Source organism: Schistocerca piceifrons, chromosome 7, assembly GCF_021461385.2.
Source record: "Schistocerca piceifrons isolate TAMUIC-IGC-003096 chromosome 7, iqSchPice1.1, whole genome shotgun sequence".
Classification (NCBI taxonomy): domain Eukaryota; kingdom Metazoa; phylum Arthropoda; class Insecta; order Orthoptera; family Acrididae; genus Schistocerca; species Schistocerca piceifrons.
The window spans coordinates 557168871-557189549 of record NC_060144.1 but is presented as its reverse complement, the minus strand read 5'-3'; the positions used below and the strand labels follow the sequence as shown (position 1 = coordinate 557189549).

The 20679-nt window shown below is 43.4% G+C and overlaps 1 protein-coding gene across 2 annotated transcripts in view; it reads left to right on the top strand.

Moving 5' to 3' along the window:
* Positions 1-20679, top strand: part of LOC124805013 (coatomer subunit beta) — a 122038-nt gene that overhangs the window by 7494 nt on the left and 93865 nt on the right. For both annotated transcript variants that reach the window (XM_047265416.1, XM_047265417.1), the window contains exon 2: positions 7800-7927. In XM_047265416.1, the coding sequence (XP_047121372.1) occupies positions 7837-7927 (91 nt within the window). In that variant the 5' untranslated portion in view covers positions 7800-7836. The remainder of the gene's footprint in view (positions 1-7799; positions 7928-20679) is intronic.

Below are 20679 nucleotides of genomic sequence, written 5' to 3'. Positions count from 1 at the left end.
CAAAGAAGGGAAAGCAGAAAGGTGGAAGGAGTATATCGAGGGTCTATACAAGGGCGATGTACTTGAGGACAATATTATGGAAATGGAAGAGGATGTAGATGAAGATGAAATGGGAGATAAGATCCTGCGTGAAGAGTTTGACATAGCACTGAAAGACCTGAGTCGAAATAAGGCCCCCGGAGTAGACAACATTCCATTGGAACTACTGACGGCCTTGGGAGAGCCAGTCCTGACAAAACTCCACCATCTAATGAGCAAGATGTATGAAACAGGCGAAATACCCTCAGACTTCAAGAAGAATATAATAATTCCAATCCCAAAGAAAGCAGGTGTTGACAGATGTGAAAATTACCGAACTATCAGTTTAATAAGTCACAGCTGCAAAATACTAACACGAATTCTTTACAGACGAATGGAAAAACTAGTAGAAGCCAACCTAGGGGAAGATCAGTTTGGATTCCGTAGAAACACTGGAACACGTGAGGCAATACTGACCTTACGACTTATCTTAGAAGAAAGATTAAGGATTGGCAAACCTACGTTTCTAGCATTTGTAGACTTAGAGAAAGCTTTTGACAATGTTGACTGGAATACTCTCTTTCAAATTCTAAAGGGGGCAGGGGTAAAATACAGGGAGTGAAAGGCTATTTACAATTTGTACAGAAACCAGATGGCAGTTATAAGAGTCGAGGGACATGAAAGGGAAGCAGTGGTTGCGAGGGGGGTAAGACAGGGTTGTAGCCTCTCCCCGATGTTGTTCAATCTGTACATTGAGCATGCGGTAAAGGAAACAAAAGAAAAATTCGGAGTAGGTATTAAAATCCATGGAGAAGAAATGAAAACTTTGAGGTTCGCCGGTGATATTGTAATTCTGTCAGAGACAGCAAAGGACTTGGAAGAGAAGTTGAACGAAATGGACAGTGTCTTGAAAGGAGGGTATAAGATGAACATCAACAAAAGCAAAACGAGGATAATGGAATGTAGTCGGATTACGGCAGGTGATGCTGAGGGAATTAGATTAGGAAATGAGACACTTAAAGTAGTAAAGGAGCAAGATAACTGATGATGGTCGAAGTAGAGAGGATATAAAATGTAGACTGGCAATGGCAAGGAAAGCGTTTCTGAAGAAGAGAAATTTGTTAACATCGAGTATAGATTTAAGTGTCAGGAAGTCATTTCTGAAAGTATTTGTATGGAGTGTAGCCATGTATGGAAGTGAAACATGGACGATAAATAGTTTGGACAAGAAGAGAATAGAAGCTTTCGAAATGTGGTGCTACCGAAGAATGCTGAAGATTAGGTGGGTAGATCACATAACTAATGAGCAAGTATTGAATAGGATTGGGGAGAAGAGAAGTTTGTGGCACAACTTGACCAGAAGAAGGGATCGGTTGGTAGGACATGTTCTGAGGCATCAAGGGACCACCAATTTAGTATTGGAGGGCAGCGTGGAGGGTAAAAATCGTAAAGGGAGACCAAGAGATGAATACACTAAGCAGATTCAGAAGGATGTAGGTTACAGTTTAGGTACTGGGAGATGAAGAACCTTGCACAGGATAGATTAGCATGGAGAGCTGCATCAAACCAGTCTCAGGACTGAAGACAACAACAACAACACAGTTGACACACAGATGCCATGTGGCTATTCTCTATTTTGCGAGGATGTCAGAGGAAGGTTCCATTATCCATAGGTTATGGCTATTGACTGGCATTTGAGGCTGACTGCTGAACAATTCTACTGCCACCAATATACCTTTCATGTAAGGACCATGAAGATAAGATTTGAGAGTAGGGCTTATACTGAAGCATATAGATAGTCATTTTTCCTTTGCTCTAATTGCAAGTGGAGCAGAAAAGGAAATAACTGGTAGTGGTCGGGGGTACTCTCTTCCTCACGCCATATGGTGACTGCGGAGTATGTATGTAGATGTAAAGGTTAACTGGAAAGCGCTACATGAGAACTGATTGGTGGTGGGATGAGCACCTCTGTTGGTATGGTGATTTGCAGAGGATCATTTGGTCTGTTGTGTCTTCTCTCCAGAGTTGAATGCAACCGAAAAGTAACACTAAATATCGGTTATTCGCCAAAGTTTTTCTGCAGTCAATCTAGGACCAATTGGTGTTAGATAGTAGGTTCTTCTTGTGGGTAGTTGCAGCAAGGTTCTCCATTAACAGCACTTAAGCTGGCAAAGAAAGACAACTACTATTGGGGAAAATAGTGCCCCAGTATTGAATAGTGCCTAATCTGGTTGGTCATTGACTGACGCCTATGTGATTTCCCATGGGCACTGTCAAACATGGAGGATTTTCGTTTTTGGCACCCTCCTTAGACAGTCGTTTGTTTGATCTTCCTGATTTTTGAGGTGGAACAAGTAGTTGAAAGCTCTGGCCGATGACAGATAGAGAGAATAACTGCCATGCATCGGTGAACGACCTGACCATGGTACAGCGATGAGTTTCACCCAACAGACTAGTAGTCATCTGCAGCTGTGTGGCTATCAGAGAACTGCTATGTTTGTAGATGTATTACTGTGTAGTAGTTGCTCACACCTTTAATTTACAGTTGCATACTACATGCCTTAGGAAACTGCAGTGGAAATCTACTGATGTGTTGTCCTTCATTCTCCAAATGTCCGTCTTTCTGTGCAATGATTGGATTGGTGAGGTAACCTGTTGAATCTGTGTCGTTGAGAATCTTGAATGGTGTTTGATGGTTCCAGTGCGAGTCAAGTTAGATATTAATAGATATCATGAACCATCGTACACTGAAGCGCCAAAGAAACTGATAAAGGCATGCATATTCAAATACAGAAATATGTAAAGAGGCAGAAGACGGTGCTGCAGTCGGCAACACCTACATAAGGGAGCAAGTGTCTGGCACATTTTTCAGATCAATTGCTGCTGCTACAACGGCAGGTTATCAAGATTTAAGTGAGTTTGAACATGGTATTATAGTCAGCACACAAGCGATGGGACACAGCATCTCCAAGGTAACAAAATGGGAATTGTCCCATACAACCATTTCACAAGTGTACCATGAATATCAGGAATCCGATAAAACATCAAATCTCCGACCTTGCTGCGGCTGGAAAAAGATCCTTGAAGAACAGGGCCAACGACAACTGAAGAGGATCGTTCATTGTGACAGAAGTGCAACCCTTCTGCTAATTGCTGCAGATTTCAATGCTGAGTCATCAACAAGTCTGAGCATGCAAACCATTCAACATCATCTATAGGGGCTTTTGGAGCGAAGGTCCACTTGTGTACCCTTGATGTCTCACGACACAAAACTTTAGCCTAGCCTGGGCACGTCAATGCCGACATTGGACTGTTGATGACTGGAAATGTGTTGCCTGATCTGTCGAGTCTAGTTTCATATTGTACCAAGCGGATGTACTTGTACAGATATGAAGACAATCTCATAAATCCATGTGTCCTGCATGTCAGCAGGGGACTGTGCAAGCTGGTGAAGGCTCTGTAATGGTGTGGGGCGTGTGCAACTGGAGTGATAATGGGACCCCTGATATGTCTAGATACGACTCGAGCAGGTGACACGTTCGTAAGCATCCTGTCTGATCACCTGCATCCATTCATGTCCATTGTGCATTCCAGGGAGCTTGGGCAATTCCAGCAGGACAATGTGAAACCTCACATGTCCAGAATTGCTGCATTGTGGCTCCAGGAACACACTTCTGCTAGCCACCAAACTCCTGAGACATGAACGTTATGGAGCATATCAGAGATGCCTTGCAACATGCTGTTCAGAAGAGATCTCCACCCCCTCATACTCCAACAGATTTATGGACAGGATTCACAGTGTCAATTCTCTCCAGCACTACTTCAGACATTAGCAGAGTCCATGCCACATCGTATTGCAGCACTTCTGCATGGTCGTGGGGATCCTACGCAATATTAGGCAGGTTTACCAGTTTCTTTGGCTCTTAAGTGTGTATCTTTTTTGGCCATATTAGTAATGCAAGATCCCACTGTTCTTCCATAACTGCAATTAATATGACATCTGGATGTGTGTTGGCCTCCTTTTGGAGTTTTTTTTCTAGTGTATTGCCTCCGTGTGTGGGCACCACTTGGTGAAATACTCTGTTGTGATGATGACCTACAAAAGAAATGTGGTAGATATTCTCTGCCATGCCATCATTAGATGTGGAATTGTCATCTTCTTCATATATAGGTTCGCTGCGTGAAACAGTGCCAAAATATTATATATACAACTATTTCATCTCCACCTGACTTCAGTTATATGGACCTACGAAATGTTTTCTTAATTTCTGCCAGAAATTTGTCCCAGTTATTGAGCTGCCGAGTTCTTTCTGGAACTTACATATTTATGGAATGATGTGATATGCTCTATTTACACACACACACACACACACACACACACACAGGTGGACAGACAGAGTCTGCCAGAAACATGTATACACTCTTAGTCAGGCTCTGTTGAGATATAGATATTGTCGTTGGATCTGAGTTAAGAGTGTGTTGTAGTATGGTCTTTGGCTCAACAGATATTAGTACTTTCATCTTAGTATTGAGAAAACAAGTGGCTGGACCACGCTTGATATTCGAGCAATGAAAATGTATTGTGAAATGATTTTTCAAGTTTGATGATGCCATTGAAGTGCAACAGCAGTGGAGGTGAGAGTTTGAAACGGAACTGCCAACCTGCCTAACAATTAAATGCATCATTGACAAGTTTGAATTGCATGGGACGATTTGTGATATTCACAAAAGAAGATCAGGAAAAGACAGTGTACAGCTGCAAGTTCTGATTCATCAGCTCTCATGTTGGAAAAGTTTATTAATTCTCCACAGAAGTCTGCTACACAATATGGACTTGAAGTGGGAGTTAGCAGTACAAGTGTACGAAGAATTGTGAAAGCTGCAAAGTGGAAAGTTTACATTCCACGATTACTGCATGCAATTAATGATGATGATCCAGATAGCCAAATGAAATTTTGTGAATGGTATCAGCAAATGGTAACTGATGATGAATAATTTGTGACAAAGGTAGTGTGGAGTGATGAGGCACAATTTAAACTTAATGGAACTGTGTATCGGCATAACACTGTGTACTGAGCACAGGAAAATCCGCATCTTTATGTGGATAAAGTCATCAATCTACCAGGCATTCATGTGTGGTGTGGACTATCATCTAAGGACCGTTTTTCTTTGATGCTACTGTCACTGAAGAAGTGTACCTGGAAATGTTATGCACATCAATTTTGCCAGTTATACATGCGCTTTATAGAGCTGATGTAGACATCTTCTGCCAACAGGACGGGGCGCCACCACACTACCACCTAACTGTACGAGCTTTCCTGGTTGACCATTTTCCAGGGCATTGGATTGGGCGAAGGGGGCCCATTGAGTTCCATCCACAGTCGCCAGGTGTAACACCTATGGACTTTTGCTTGTGGGAAACTGTGAAAGATAATGTCTATCAACGTAAGCCACGTATGCTGGAGGAACTTTGCCAGGAGATTACAGCAACATGTGCAGTGATCTCCACTGTAACATTGACTGACGTAGTTGCAGCAACTGCTTGTCATTCTGTTATGTGTATAACCACCAAATGTGAACATTTTGAACATTTAAAGTAACCATGTGCTAAACTGAAGGTTGTATAACATGTGTGATCAATTATTAAATGTAAAATAAACACATAACTAATACTATGGTTGTTGGTTCACACATGCAAAGGTCCCTCACTCCATCACTGCCCCAACGCGGTACGCACACGTGTTGATAGGTCTTGCTGTTTGTCTCCACCTCACATCAGAAGCATTCACACGTAATCTTTGCTTCGGAGCACACAAACGTCACCTGCAATTTAGTCGTACAGCAAGCATGGCAGCACAGTATTCGTTTGAAGAACAACGAGATACGGTTATAGACTAGCAGATGGTAATGCACATGGAGCTTGATGTTTGTATGAGGAACGGTACCCAGCGAGACATCAGCCACACCTGCAAACGTTTACAGCAATTCATCGGTGACTTGGCAAAACAGACTCATTAGCAGGATATCACAGTGATGCTGGAAGAACTCGAACACTACAGGATGCTGCATTTCAAGAGACTGTTCCCGAGCCCTTCGAGGAAGCACCTACGACAAGTACTCGAGCGGTTGGAAATGACATGAGGGTCACTCATCTGTTAGTCTGGGAGGTTTTGAGGGATGATGGCCAGCATCCATTTAGTTTCCACCCTGTTCAAGATCTAAATCCTGTGGTGGACTATGAACACAGGCTAGGGTTCTGAGGGTGGTTTTTGTGATGTGCTGCTTGAGATCCCGACTTCCCCGCCATTGTGTTGTTTCCCAACGAGTGCACCTTCCATCAGGATGGCCTTTACAACACTTGAAACATTCATTACTGACCAAAGAGAATTCACCATGTCACGTATGTCTACAGACACCAGGAATGATTTTTACTCAACATGTGGGTAGGCATTGTGGGTGACCATCTAATTGGGCCAGTCCGTCTACCTCCTCGACTTAATGGGGCAAATTACCTTCACTTTTTGAAAAAAACTCTACCCGGCCTGCTGGATGATGTTCCCCTGGACAGACGGCTAAACATGTGGTTGCAACTTGGTGGGGCGCCCACACATAACGGTCATATTGTACGCACATATTTAAATGAACTTTCAACGGCCGGCTAATTGGCAGGGGTGCTCATAGGACATGGCCCCCATGATCACCAGACCTCACACCTCCGGACTTTTTCCTGTGGGGATTCTTCAAGGTTCTAGTTCACCCACCCAGACGCAAACAACCTAGAAACGAAGAGGAATTAATGGATCGCATTCAACATGCCGCCAATCACATCAGGGCAATGCCAGGAATATTTGAATGAGTTTGGAAAAAAACCATTTGACGTTACCAAGACTGTGTCACATCAGAGGGTTGCTGGTTCGAGCACCTGCTTTAAGTAAACAATGTCCTAGCTATGAAAAAGACCCTTCTCAGGGCTGACACAATTTGTAAAGGACTTTCTGTACGCGAACTAATGGCTGTTGACGGGTTTGTTCCCAGTACTTATCATGAAACTACAGTGGATGTGTTGGGACTGCAGTGGATTCGCCCCCAGAGTGGAAGGCTGTACTTTAAAATGTGCTCATACATGTGTTTTCAGTGAGATGTGTTAGTTCTTGTTAGTGATCCTGTCCTAGTGACTAAAATCTGATTGTTGTTTCTGTGTTATATGGTTTGATGGCAATGCTGTGTAGCCCAGTAGTGGTTTGAGGAGAATATGGAAAAGCTCAATAACTGGGACAAATTTCTGGCAGTAATTAAGAAAACATTTCGTAGCTCCAAATAGCTGAAGAGTCAGGTGGAGATGAGATAGTTGTATATACAATATTTTGGCACAGTGTCACGCAGCAAACCTAAATATGAAGAAGATGGCAATTCCACATTGAATGACGGCATGGCAGAGAATGTCTACCAAATATTTCTTGTTGCCACCAAGCAACTATAACTGCTATACCATGTTAGGCGATGTAGCAGCAGCCAAGGATGTGCATTTTTTAGCCATGTCAACAACTTCATTCATTTCGCCAGTTTATACAGTCATAATGGAAATAATTGTTATCAAAAAAGACATACTATTCTTACGATACAATTAACATACAGAGAATATTATTTGACCTAGCCACAGAATGTAAGCTACATTCTCCATATTACCTTTCAAAGTGTTTATATATGCCAAAATTTGTTTTGCTCTGTAGTTTAGTTATGTGTTCAGCATTTTATGGTCTGATAATTATTTTCTTTTACAGATTGATATAACTGAAGAAACAGAATCAGTTTATAAAAATGGTGACAGTTGAGCAACCATGTTATACAATTATTAATCTTCCATCAGACTCTGATCCTCCTAATGAAATGCAGTTGAAAATAGATCTTGGTATGTTGTCTTTAAACACTAATTTGCTTTTATTATTTAGAATTTTTGGGTAACAGTCCACATAACTGACTTCTAAACTTTAACTCATAAAGCAGTTCATACGGTTTAAATTCCTGTTTCATTATTTGCAAGAACTGTTACATTGACACCTTAATTTCTCATTTACTACAGTTTCAGGTTTTTCAAAATCTTTTGTGAAGTGATTGCCACAGTATAGTTTATGGTGAACAGAGATAACACTAAATATCACTTAAGTGCTGAGTCTTTGACATTATGTTTTACTTTTTGCCTGTTGTATTATTTATTTGCACTTGTGGATAATTTTATTGTCAGAAATAGTCATTATTTCAATGACTGTTCAGTAAATCACTATAGCCTCTCTCTCTCTCTCTCTCTCTCTCTCTCTCTCTCTCTCTCTGTGTGTGTGTGTGTGTGTGTGTGTGTGTGTGTGTGTGTGTGTGTACGTACCACAATCACAACACTGATGTAAAGAAAGAGACACCGTTTCAAACATGCAGAAAAGGAAGCAGCATTCTGTAGTAGTTTCTGACCAATGAACATGACATACTGAAAACCATTGCTCAGTTGGAATTATGCTGCAGTGCATATTTGGTCCACAACTGCTTTTTGCAGAGCAGGAAGTTGAATAACAGTATGCTTTCAAACCACTCCTGTTTGCCCAAAAGTTGTGATGCCAGGAAAGATTAAGGTGACAGATTTGGGGTGAGGAATAGTGTGTTGCTGGTGAATAGAGAGAGTGGATAGTTTTGAATTTATTTATTATTTTATTTATTTGTTGTCCATACAGCATTGTTTCCAGACATTGGCATAGCTTTTAATTCACATACGTATTGTGATACAAGGTTGTACTAATTTTAATTCTCTTACCAATAAAATACATTCATAAAAAATAATCAGAAATTATGAGTTTGCTGTCACAAAAACAAGCTTATGATTTTATACACTAACAGGTTTACAAGAAGGCTTTACAATTCAAAATCTTCTGTTGAATAACAGTGTTTCTCTGTTATGAAGTACTTCTATTTAAATTAGCTATCTTAAAATCAGGTGGCCATCTGTTGCAAAAAATTGTCCTTATTTTACGTGGACGGCAGTCTGAAGCCTGTTAATTACTTGTAATTCTGTGAAAGTTTTCCCTTCCTTGTGTTTTATAATTATGAACATTACTGCTTGCAGGAGGTACATAGAGTAGATACGCATGTAGAGCAGATAGGCAATGTTTTATATTTTCTGAAAATTTCTATACAAGGATCGCTCTTGTTCACTTCAGCTTCCACTCTTACTGCATTTTTATTTACTTAATTTACTTTCACTTTCTCCACCCTTCAGCAATTGTCCTGTATACCCGTTTGAGAACTTCCACAATAATTGTAGTATCCCTCTTTCAGGTCTCTCTTCTTTGTTGTCGTAATTACTCCCACTCTCTATGTTAATCGCAGCCATCCATGCTTCCTCTTTCCTGGCGGCAACCGTACTAGGATTGCTTTCAGCCTTCATCCTTGCCCATTCTCTGTACATGGCCATTTCACTGAAGAGCTCTGTTCTCGGTTCTTTGCACAACTGGGTAGTTCCCTATCCATTCTCTCTCAAATTTCCTCATTTCTTCTCCATTCTCTTTCGGATATCCTGGCTGCCCTGCTTATTCCATCCATCTCTCCTGCCTGCACCGTGCTTCTCTGCCGCGGTCCATCTTTCTACACCATATGTTAGTATACTTCCTATTACTGTTTGCAGAATCCTTTTCTTTGTTTCTTTTGATATTTTCCAGCTACACAGAGCTCCATTTAGCATTTTAATTGCTCCTCTTGCCCACGAGATCCTGCATTCCACATCTGTTTCACAGCTTCCTGAGGAATGGCTAGTAGATGCTAAGATACTAAGTATTTTAACTGCTTTATAGCTTTCATAATTCCCTTCTATTCCTCCCGCTACCAGATTTTCTGTTTTTCTCATATTTATTCTAAACCCACCTTGTTCAGATGCTTCCATTAACTTCATCATCTTAAATTTGACATCCTCTCTGCTTCGTGGTGCCAGTATTTTATCGTTGACAAATAATAATGAGTAGATAGTACCATGCTGGAAAGAAATTCCCAAACCTCTGCATTACTGATGCTACCATTAAAATATATACTGCATATATATTTTAAACAGGGTCAGCAACCTACTGCAGCCCTGTCTAAGCCCTTTTGATGTTTGAAATATCTCACTCAACTTTCTCCCTTCTTTAACTGTTGCCCACAGTTGGTGGTATATTCTTTGAAGTACGGGTATTTGTTGTGCTTCTATATACTCCATCCCTTCCCACTGAGTGTTGCTGAGCACAGTGTACAGGATGGCGGGTATGGGCAGGCGGTGGGCGTTATGGAATAATAGTGTAATTTTTAGAGAAAGGCCATTTATTGGCTAAAGCATGATGAAAGGGGCTACATAGGCCTAGGGAGGTGAGGGTGAGCCAGAGCTTGCAATTTGGCGAACATTGTTCGCGAAGCTACCGTAAGTGGTTGTCTGCCAAAACTAAGTCCACAGTGCCGCAGCACCGGGAGAAGCGGGAGATGATCAATGCTACAGGGCGCGCATCCGACTCGCGGGTGAGCAAGAATACAAGAGAGCGAGCCCGGCGACGGGCGGCCGGGTATGTTCGACGCACCACGCGGCTTCCTCCGCCCTGATTGGTCAGGACCGAGCAAACCGTGCGGGCGGCATGGAACTTTCCAGAGCGTTGCCTGCTAAGCGACGCCTGGGGCGGCGTTACCTCGTCAGCACACGAGAGAGGCGCGTGAACAAGGTGCCCTTTCTCGGTGCTGACTTCCTGTTACTAGACCGTGGGACGAAAGAATTTACAGGCAGCTAACACTGCCGGCTGTGGCTTGGCCGTAATGGAAAAATGAAGTTACCGGTTGGAGGCTCATATAATAAAGTAAAATCCCTTATTGTCTGGCTCATCCTTTACATTCCTCCCCCTTCCGTGGGAGCGGAGAACGTATGTGAATTCGCTCAATGCAATTATTATTTGAATGTAAACAAATTTATCTTGCAAAAGAAAGTGAACATTGGCTCTCACGGAAGACGGCAGGGGTCTTAATCTATGGGAGGGTATAGAGACTCTAAAGACCTCCTAAGGGTCGCAAGGGAGCTTACACATGTCAACAATATTGTGTGTATACAAGAATCATCATAAAACATCAGAACATCATAAAACATCAAAACATCATAAAATCATCACAAAATTAGAACAAAACATAACAGTGTGAATTAGGTAAACATGCCAAGTGTTCTTGTTGCTAAGTTGAAGTAAAAATGTCTTTTTTTTTGCTTTTGTTAAAATAAGTTGAAAATGCAAAGATATCACCACTGGTGAGTCACTGCGGGGGCGCCTAGCGCGAGGCGGCCTGGTGTGGTGTCCTCAGCGGGCAGCGCGCAGGCTACCGCGGGAAGGGGGCGTGGCCGTGGCCAGGTCCGTGCACTGGAACTCAGCGCAGGGAGGATATGAGGGGAGATTCACACGCTCCAAACACGTTTAAAAACGGACTTATCACTAAGGGAACATTTCACTACACTACGCTAGTTTTTCCACATTAACTGATATCTCAGTTTCACTCTTAAAACTAAGGGAGGGCACATGCCTGATAGGTTCTTGTTTTCTCTTTTTTGTTTGGTTTGTGGCTGTTTGCCATTCATTTAAGTGTACCAACAGGCGAACGTAAGAAATTTGTCCTTTTTTCATTTTTTAGCAAATCATCAAGTGACGTTAGGATGTGATTATTTGATTTATTAGATAAAACTTGAACGTTAGCTGACAAGGGAATCCTGAATGAGCTTTCAGGTATAACATAATAATTAAAGGGGTGCGAATACTAAGTAATGCGTAGTGGCATGAAAGGCTATAAGTGGTGCTCCAACAGGAACCGTTTGCTAAAGATCTGCGCGGAGGCTACGTCAGAGTGGCAGCTGACTGCAAGGCCGAATCTCGCGCTAAGTCAGAAAGGCGCGCGGTAGATAATTTCCAAGGGCAGCGCCGCGTCAGGGCTGCACGCGGCAGCTGAGGGGTCTATGACTGTCAAATGCAACAAAATAGAAGTGGGATTACGCGTGACATAAAGCTAGATGAGCTGTTACAGTGGGTTCTGTTTAAAATTACATTAACATACATAAATGTAGAAATGAGGCACACAAGTATAATATCAAATTGTTGCAAATGCCATATCAATAACAAACAAAAAAGTTAAATGCCTCCTTGGGCTAACCATCCAAGTGTAATAACATTCACATTTTGAGAAGAATTTTCTCGTCACTCAATATATTTGCTGCACGCCATTAAGTGAGAGTGACGAAGAAAAGTGACACCAGTTTGGTGCAGGTGGGACATAGATTGTGTCGTAGGATGTCAACGCTGTTGCTAACAAGAGGAGAAAAACAAAACTCGACAAGAATCTAGAGATTTCCATAGTGGGAACAGAAAGTGTAAGGATTTGAATTAGAATCAACTAAGTTGAGCGTAATTTCTGAAGGACTTTTCCTTCATGAAGGTATAGTGCGCGGCGCATCGTTGACAAGACGTTATCGCCTTCTTAACTGTGTAAATGACAATTCTGCGACTCCAAGATAGCTACTGCATACTTCTTCTTCTTCTTCAAACCCGACTTCTCTCACCTAAAACAAAACTTCACTGCGCGACAAAATTCACCGTCTTCATCCTCTCAACATCTTGCGACTAACTTTACTTTGCGACCAAATTCGCCGTCTTCATCCTCTCAACATTTTGCGACTAAACTCGCCGTCTCTATAACTCCATGGTGCTGGCCTCCTCGGGCCCAGCTGGTTGCTTTTAAAACTCCGTCTATCCTTGCTTGTATCGCAGTGTCCTGGGACATGTCATACAGTTAAATGCTACTACTTCAATAGTCGGTATTCCTTCGGAAAATACAACGGGAAAACAAAGAAGGCTCAAGGTTTTGAACAGAGATTTCCGCTTACTGGCGTTTAGCTGCGGGCTAGACGCGGTTCGCGTCTGACGTTGCCTGATCAGCTGTCGTCAGAGAGCACGGAACACTGTTCTCGTGAACTCTTCTTCGAGATGGAAGATCAAAGTCTGGGCTGAATAGTATTGTGTCTGTTGAAAGTTGACAGATCAAAGTGGGTAGAACGGACTATGCCGCGAAACGGAAAAGTGAAGAAACGACACAGACAGCTAAGGGTCCGCGCGGGTGCAGGCCGCGTCACGTAACTACGTGCCCTTGCGGGTGGAGCATGACTCTTCAAGGGTTGTTCTGTTGATAGCGGAAAGATGAAAGTGGGTAGAACGGACTATGTCGCGAAACGGAAAAGTGAAGAAACGACACAGACAGCTAAGGGTCCGCGCGGGAGCCAACCGCGTCACGTCAGGTACGTGCCCTTGCGGGTGGTTCTCTTGTTCATCCAACAGACTAGGTATATGGCCAAAGCTTGCTCGTTCTGTGGGCGTGATTCACTCCGTTTATGTTACCTATCACGGCGGCAGGCATGTGGTATATCCCTCCAGATAAACTTTCAGATACAAATGAAAAAGCATGGTTACATCCTAAATTACCCTTCCAAAAGAATTTATTACCTAAGACATCATTATTATTAAACAAATAATTGGCAGTACTCGGGAACTTACTCTAGCATGCTTGAAATCCTACAAAATGACTATCCTCATCAATATAGTAACACAGCGACACATGGAAACACTAGGTTGATACAATTACTAAATTACTGGTGCTGGCAAAACTTTAGCAAAATTCTCTAAATAGGTAGTAATAAAACAGTGAAAATGAACGACAATGGAATAATACATGGACTTAAGTAATTGGACACAGTAATTAGACATAAGTAATTGGCAACTCGTCATAGTGATACAAGACATGGCAAAACCGCAACAAAAGCAAAAGTTTAAAAGATTATTTCTTTCAAGCAAAACTTCCTTATCCTCCAGTTACATTTCGTAGCAAAATGAATGTAAGCATCCCTTGGTATTCCTTTATGCTCTCGTTTGTGTCTCCATACCAACTAATAGTCTTTGGTACTTTTACCTAGAAGAAAACTGTCTTTACGTAATGGCAATGTTGTGTGTAATGCTGTGGAATAGTGTAATGTCACGTTGATACATCCTTTAACAAAATTCTGATGAAAAATGATTTTGTCTCCTTCAATGGACGGACCAATAATTATTAAACATGTGATATGCTGTTTGCTGTGTTGATTTGTTTTTGCAAATATTTGTGATTATCAGTCACCCAGTCAATCGTTCAGGGATATGATTGTTGTTCCTTTTGTTAATTCTCTTACTTACCTGCTTCCATATAGTCAATATTGGCGGCTCGACGAAGCTGGTTGCATCTCGAAGACGTCGATATGACTTACCTGTCGGTGCTTTGGTTTATAATAAAATTAGAGTTCATTTGTCATATAAAGAGTGTGTAGGGAGCAAAGTAAGTTCCTGACTATTGAAAATGTGCATAACGTTATTCATAGGGTTCGTTATATAATGGTTAAGAATTTCTGTGTTGAGATTCAGTGCAGCTTGAGGTGCTAAGGCGCGACACGCGTCGCGCTCGTGAGATTGTAAAGTGCTGACAGCGCAGCTGACAGTACGGCTGCGTCCGGTTTCACTGGCTCGGCGGCATAACTGGCGTCCACGCTGGGTCCGTCCTCTTGCTACGCATGGAGTTTATCTCTCGGTACAGTCACAAAATTTCCTTCCAGAGTTATGTTGTTTACGACAGTTATGCATGGAGGATGTTCTTTTCTAAGGGACTCTAATAACTTAAATCGCTAGAGGTCACAAAACTATCGGGTTCCAATTATTTTATTTAACACTCTGTTCTTCTAAAATTTAGGTAACTGGCAGGTGTTAGGCTTCTACATAAACTGTATTTTACGATGGCATTCCAAACCCAACTCCTTGGCTAACGCGTTTCCCACACAGCGGTCGTTTACAGGACAGATATAGCGGCAAGTGCCGGCTTCCTTGACACCATATAGATCCGTTTATTAACCGTGGTGGTAATACAACATAGCCGGAGATCGATCTGAAATTCCAATGTTTTCTAATCCTGATAGTTTCCACAATACGTACCAGGAAAAAGTTCTCTCTCACGATTTTGTTCCTTACTGAAAACACGGATAGACATCACAAATAGATTCCCGTCTTTAGATAAGACTAATAAAATCTGTAGGGCAATATTAAGCTGGTGATTTTATTTCTCGACTGCTACGATAACATTACTGGAGACGTTAAATGACAAGACAAAATGATTACATAACTTCAATCACTTCCATTAGCATGTGACATCATAAATTCTATTACCATTACCAATGGTTGCCAATTCTTATGTCTACTTATAAGTAACATGCACAATTTAATTAAAGGTATAGTAACGACGGTGTTTTCCGTCAATTGATTCTCTTACTTCATGCAGGACTTTTTCAACTGTATACATACCATTTCAGACCTACTTTCTGGAACGTAAATCATAGGGGTTTGACCTTAGAGCATATCTACGTTGCTGTCTAGGCGGTTGTATTACCTTTTTTCTTGCTTTTTTGGGTGGAACTACTGGCGCAATAGGCCGAGCTTCTCCGGTCGGAATTCCGTGCTGAACCAAATCCGTGGCCGGTAGAAACTACCTCTCTTCAAACAACCACGAAAATTCCTCTAATACTAGCTGCAACGTCCTTTTCTCCTCACTGTTTAAATGACCTAACTTCTCTGCTAACTGACTCCTTATCGTCGACGCGACATATCGCACTTCTCTAACTGAACATTTCTTTCTTCTCCTTCCTTTCTCATCTTTATCTCGCTGCTTCTCAGCTCCTCTTATTTCCTCAAAAATTTCCTGACCACTGGCAACAATAGTACCCTTCGGTATCACAACATCTTCTATACCAAAATTATCTATACTTACTGGTATCGCAAAACCCTTCTGTCTCCTCTCCGGTCGGCAGATACTTCTCTTTATATGTACTGACTGACGATCTAAAACATCATTCTGGGTGAGCGGGTCAACCAGAATGTCTGTCTTGGGGCGTTCTTGATTTTTGACCTCTATCCAGAGAATCTTTCCACTTCTGCCTTTTATCCTCACAGGGTTAGTGGTTTTTATCGCCCACATCTGCGGTTTTATGGGAGACTGTGAACGGCGCCTTTCGCAGCTCCCTCGCGTCTGACGGGGGTGAGCACTGCCAAATCGGTGAATTGCTTCGCCGAACTGCACAGTTCGCGTTCGATAATCCACTATCCCCTGATAACGGTGCAGGAAGTCATTCCCTAGTATGATGTCAAATTCACCCTTCTTTAGCCTCACTACCTCCATCCTCTGACTGTATTTACCACCGTCTACTTGCAGATTCACCACACACGAACCTGCAGGGACAATTACTTCCTCTCCAAGGCCACTGATATTGTACCGGGGTGGCTGTAACACCCTTCGATCATTTTTCTCCACAAACAATACACTAACTTGAGCACCAGTATCAACTAAAATTCTAACTGATTTGTTCCCGAGTACGCCAAATAGACTAACGTGTTCCACCTCTTTACATTTTTCGGTCCTAACCGGGTGTATTATTTTTGTCGGGGGCGCGGGTGGGTGGCGGAACCTGCCCCCCAAGCGTTTCCCTGATTCGACCCCCCGTTGCGGCGGTGGCCGCGCATCTGATTTGAAAATGGTGACTTTGTGGAGCAAACATTATTAGCATGACCTACTGTCTGGCAAATAGTGCAATACGGCGCGCGACAGCGCATTGCCGTATGGTTGGGCTTCCCACAACGCTGACAAAATATTTCTTTTGCTGGGACCGGTACTGGGTCCGATGGGCGCGGGGCGGCAGCGCAAAAACGCAACACCTCTTCGCGAAGCATTGCCAAACGAACAGCTTCAAACAGAGAAGTGGGGGAGGCTGCTTTGACTTCTCCTCCGATGCGGGGGTCAATACCGCGGAAAAATGCATCAATTGCACGCGCTTCGGCTTCTGAGCGCAAAATTCTGTTTTCGCTGGCATTTTCGCCTAGCTTATAGGTACGACAAGACACTGCTCGAATGCGATCTGCAAAGGCATCAAAATCCTCATTAGGCTTCTGCCTAAGGGTTGATAATTGATCTCTGTAATATGCGGTACCTCTGGTATCGGAATAACGCGTAGTCAATCCGCGGGCCAATACTTCAAATTCGTGCGTGTCACGCAATTCGTCCACTGTTTCTATGAACATTCGGGCTTCCCCTGTCAACTTGAGTCTGGCTACATTGACCAATAGATCATCCGGCCAGGCACACGTGCGACCCACATCACGAATATTTTGTAAGAACATAGCTACATTTTCGTGGGACTTCCCAGAAAAGGTGGGAATGAAATCAGCCGCAGGAAAATTGCTTACAGTCACCATGTTAGCAGAAATTGTGGCGTTTGTATTAGAGACAGAATTAGTGTTAGTTGCCTCTGTTTGAGCATTTGTTACAGGGGTGGAGCTAGCCACAGGTATGGAAGTTCGCGCACTAGCTTCCAGCGTCTGTTTCAAGACGCGGTTTTGCTCAAGTAGCTCCTGATTTTGTGCGAATAACTGGCGCATTTGTGCATTTATGGCCTCGAGCGGGTCTTGAAAGACAGATGCCTCTACGGGGGTATCCCGTTCCGTCGCTCGTGTCCCTATCGGCATGTTTACAATTTTATGGGACGCTAGTGACCAGAAAAAAGTAATGATTGTTACAAAAAAAGGACGGCCACAAAGATTCTCAATCCAGCGGCGGAAGATCGTCGAAGATATAGTTGTAAGCATCGCGGCGACTTACATGGTGATGGCGATGGTACGACGCATTGGTGGCGGCGACGGCATGGTGCAGTGGCGGCGGCGGCGGCGGCGGCGGCGGCGGCGGCGTCCGGACCCTCGGGCGGCGGCGATTGTGTTGCCGGTGGACGGCGCTGGCTCGGCCGGTCGGCGATGGCGGCAGCCCCTGGCGCGTCGGTGACAGCGGCGGGCGGCGGCGGCGTGGCGGATGACGGCGGCGGATGACGGCGGCCCGGCCGGTCGCGCAGCGCAGCGCAGGCCCCTCGAACTCAGGCAGCGGGCAGCGCGGCGGCGTCCGGCTCACGTGGCTGACTAGCGTGGGCTGCCTCGCTGCAGCGCGCGCCCTGTGCGTGTTTAGTGGAGCAGCCACGGCCCACGTGGAGCAAACGTGGCGGCCGGTTGGCGCATTCCATGCGCGAAGTTCACGGCGTCTCGCCGGGAAAAATTTTGTGTAGCGACAAAGTCACTACGGGAACGTATCCACACTTCTGACACCAATTGTACAGGATGGCGGGTATGGGCAGGCGGTGGGCGTTATGGAATAATAGTGTAATTTTTAGAGAAAGGCCATTTATTGGCTAAAGCATGATGAAAGGGGCTACATAGGCCTAGGGAGGTGAGGGTGAGCCAGAGCTTGCAATTTGGCGAACATTGATCGCGAAGCTACCGTAAGTGGTTGTCTGCCAAAACTAAGTCCACAGTGCCGCAGCACCGGGAGAAGCGGGAGATGATCAATGCTACAGGGCGCGCATCCGACTCGCGGGTGAGCAAGAATACAAGAGAGCGAGCCCGGCGACGGGCGGCCGGGTATGTTCGACGCACCACGCGGCTTCCTCCGCCCTGATTGGTCAGGACCGAGCAAACCGTGCGGGCGGCATGGAACTTTCCAGAGCGTTGCCTGCTAAGCGACGCCTGGGGCGGCGTTACCTCGTCAGCACACGAGAGAGGCGCGTGAACAAGGTGCCCTTTCTCGGTGCTGACTTCCTGTTACTAGACCGTGGGACGAAAGAATTTACAGGCAGCTAACACTGCCGGCTGTGGCTTGGCCGTAATGGAAAAATGAAGTTACCGGTTGGAGGCTCATATAATAAAGTAAAATCCCTTATTGTCTGGCTCATCCTTTACAACAGAGTCATATGCTTTTTCTAAATCTACAAGTATTTGGTGTGCCTCCTGATCCTTAGAATATGCTTTCTCGCTTATCTGTCAAAGGCTTAAAATATGGTCCATGCAAGATTTTCCACTGTAAAACCTGCCTGTTCACCTCGTGTCTTTCTGCCAATCTCATTCTCCAACCTGCTTTTCAGTATAGCACTAAAACGTCTCTGATAGATTCCATAACACTAATTCTCCTGTAATTATTTGGATGCTGCTTGTTTCATTTTTTCATAGGTAACAGGTATGTATGATACACACCAGTCTCTTGGTATTTCCTCTCCCTCTTCAATCTGATTGAAGAGTTTACGTGTAAGTCTTACCATTTGAGGGAGTCCATTTTTCCACAGTTGAGTACAGCTCCTCCTGGTACACTTACCTTTTTAAGCACATCTTTTACTACTTCCTCTAGTATAGGTTATGTATTACCTTGTACTACTTTTATTGTAGACTTCTGTCATGTGGTCTCTTCTTTTTTCTACCAGAAGTTCTTCAAACTGCTTTTTCCACTGACCAGTGGATATAAGTTGTATTGTGGGTGCAGGATTGCTAACCATTTTCATCTTCGTTATCCTCCATGCTCTGCCGATCTCCTACCTCCAAGCAAATGCTCTATTTCCCCACATGCTCTTGCCCATTCATCTTCCTTACACTTTCTTCTGAATTCAGGGTGTATACGACCCGGGACAACCGGGAGATCCGGGGAAAAAACCCGGGAATTTTGTCATCGGGGAGAAAAGTGGGAATATTTTAGAATTCCGGGAATTTTTCATTGTTTTCAGTTAAATTTTTGTAGTTTTGACTGGTAAGAACCGATACTCTAACAAAGAATATTACTGTACCTCGCTACTGCCGAATAATACTTCAGTAATAAAACATGAACGAGTGAAAAAATGAAAATAAAACTTATTGTTGTTGTCTTCAGTCCTGAGACTGGTTTGATGCAGCTCTCCATGCTACTCTATCCTGTGCAAGCTTCTTCATCTCCCAGTACCTACTGCAACCTACATCCTTCTGAATCTGCTTGGTGTATTCATCTCTTGGTCTCCCTCTACAATTTTTACCCTCCACGCTGCCCTCCAATACTAAATTGCTGATCCCTTGACGCCTCAGAACATGTCCTACCAACCGATCCCTTCTTCTAGTCAAGTTGTGTCACAAACTTCTCTTCTCCACAATCCTATTCAATACCTCCTCATTAGTTATGTGATCTACCCATCTAATCTTCAGCATTCTTCTGTAGCACCACATTTCGAAAGCTTCTATTCTCTTCTTGTCTAAACTATGTATCGTCCATGTTTCACTTCCATACATGGCTACACTCCATACAAATACTTCCAGAAAAGACTTCCTGACACTTAAATCTATACTCGATGCTAACAAATTTCTCTTCTTCAGAAACGCTTTCCTTCCCATCGCCAGTCTACATTTTATCCTCTCTACTTCGACCATCATCAGTTATTTTGCTCCCCAAATAGCAAAACTCCTTTTACTACTTTAAGTGTCTCATTTCCTAATCTAATACCCTCAGCATCACCCGACTTAATTCGACTACATTCCATTATCCTCGTTTTGCTTTTGTTGATGTTCATCCTATACCCTCCTTTCAAGACACTATCCATTCCGTTCAAGTGCTCTTCCAAGTCCTTTGCTGTCTCTGACAGAATTACAATGTCATCGGTGAACCTCAAAGTTTTTATTGCTTCTCCATGGATTTTAATACCTACACCGAATTTTTCTTTTGTTTCCTTTACTGCTTGCTCAAGTCAAC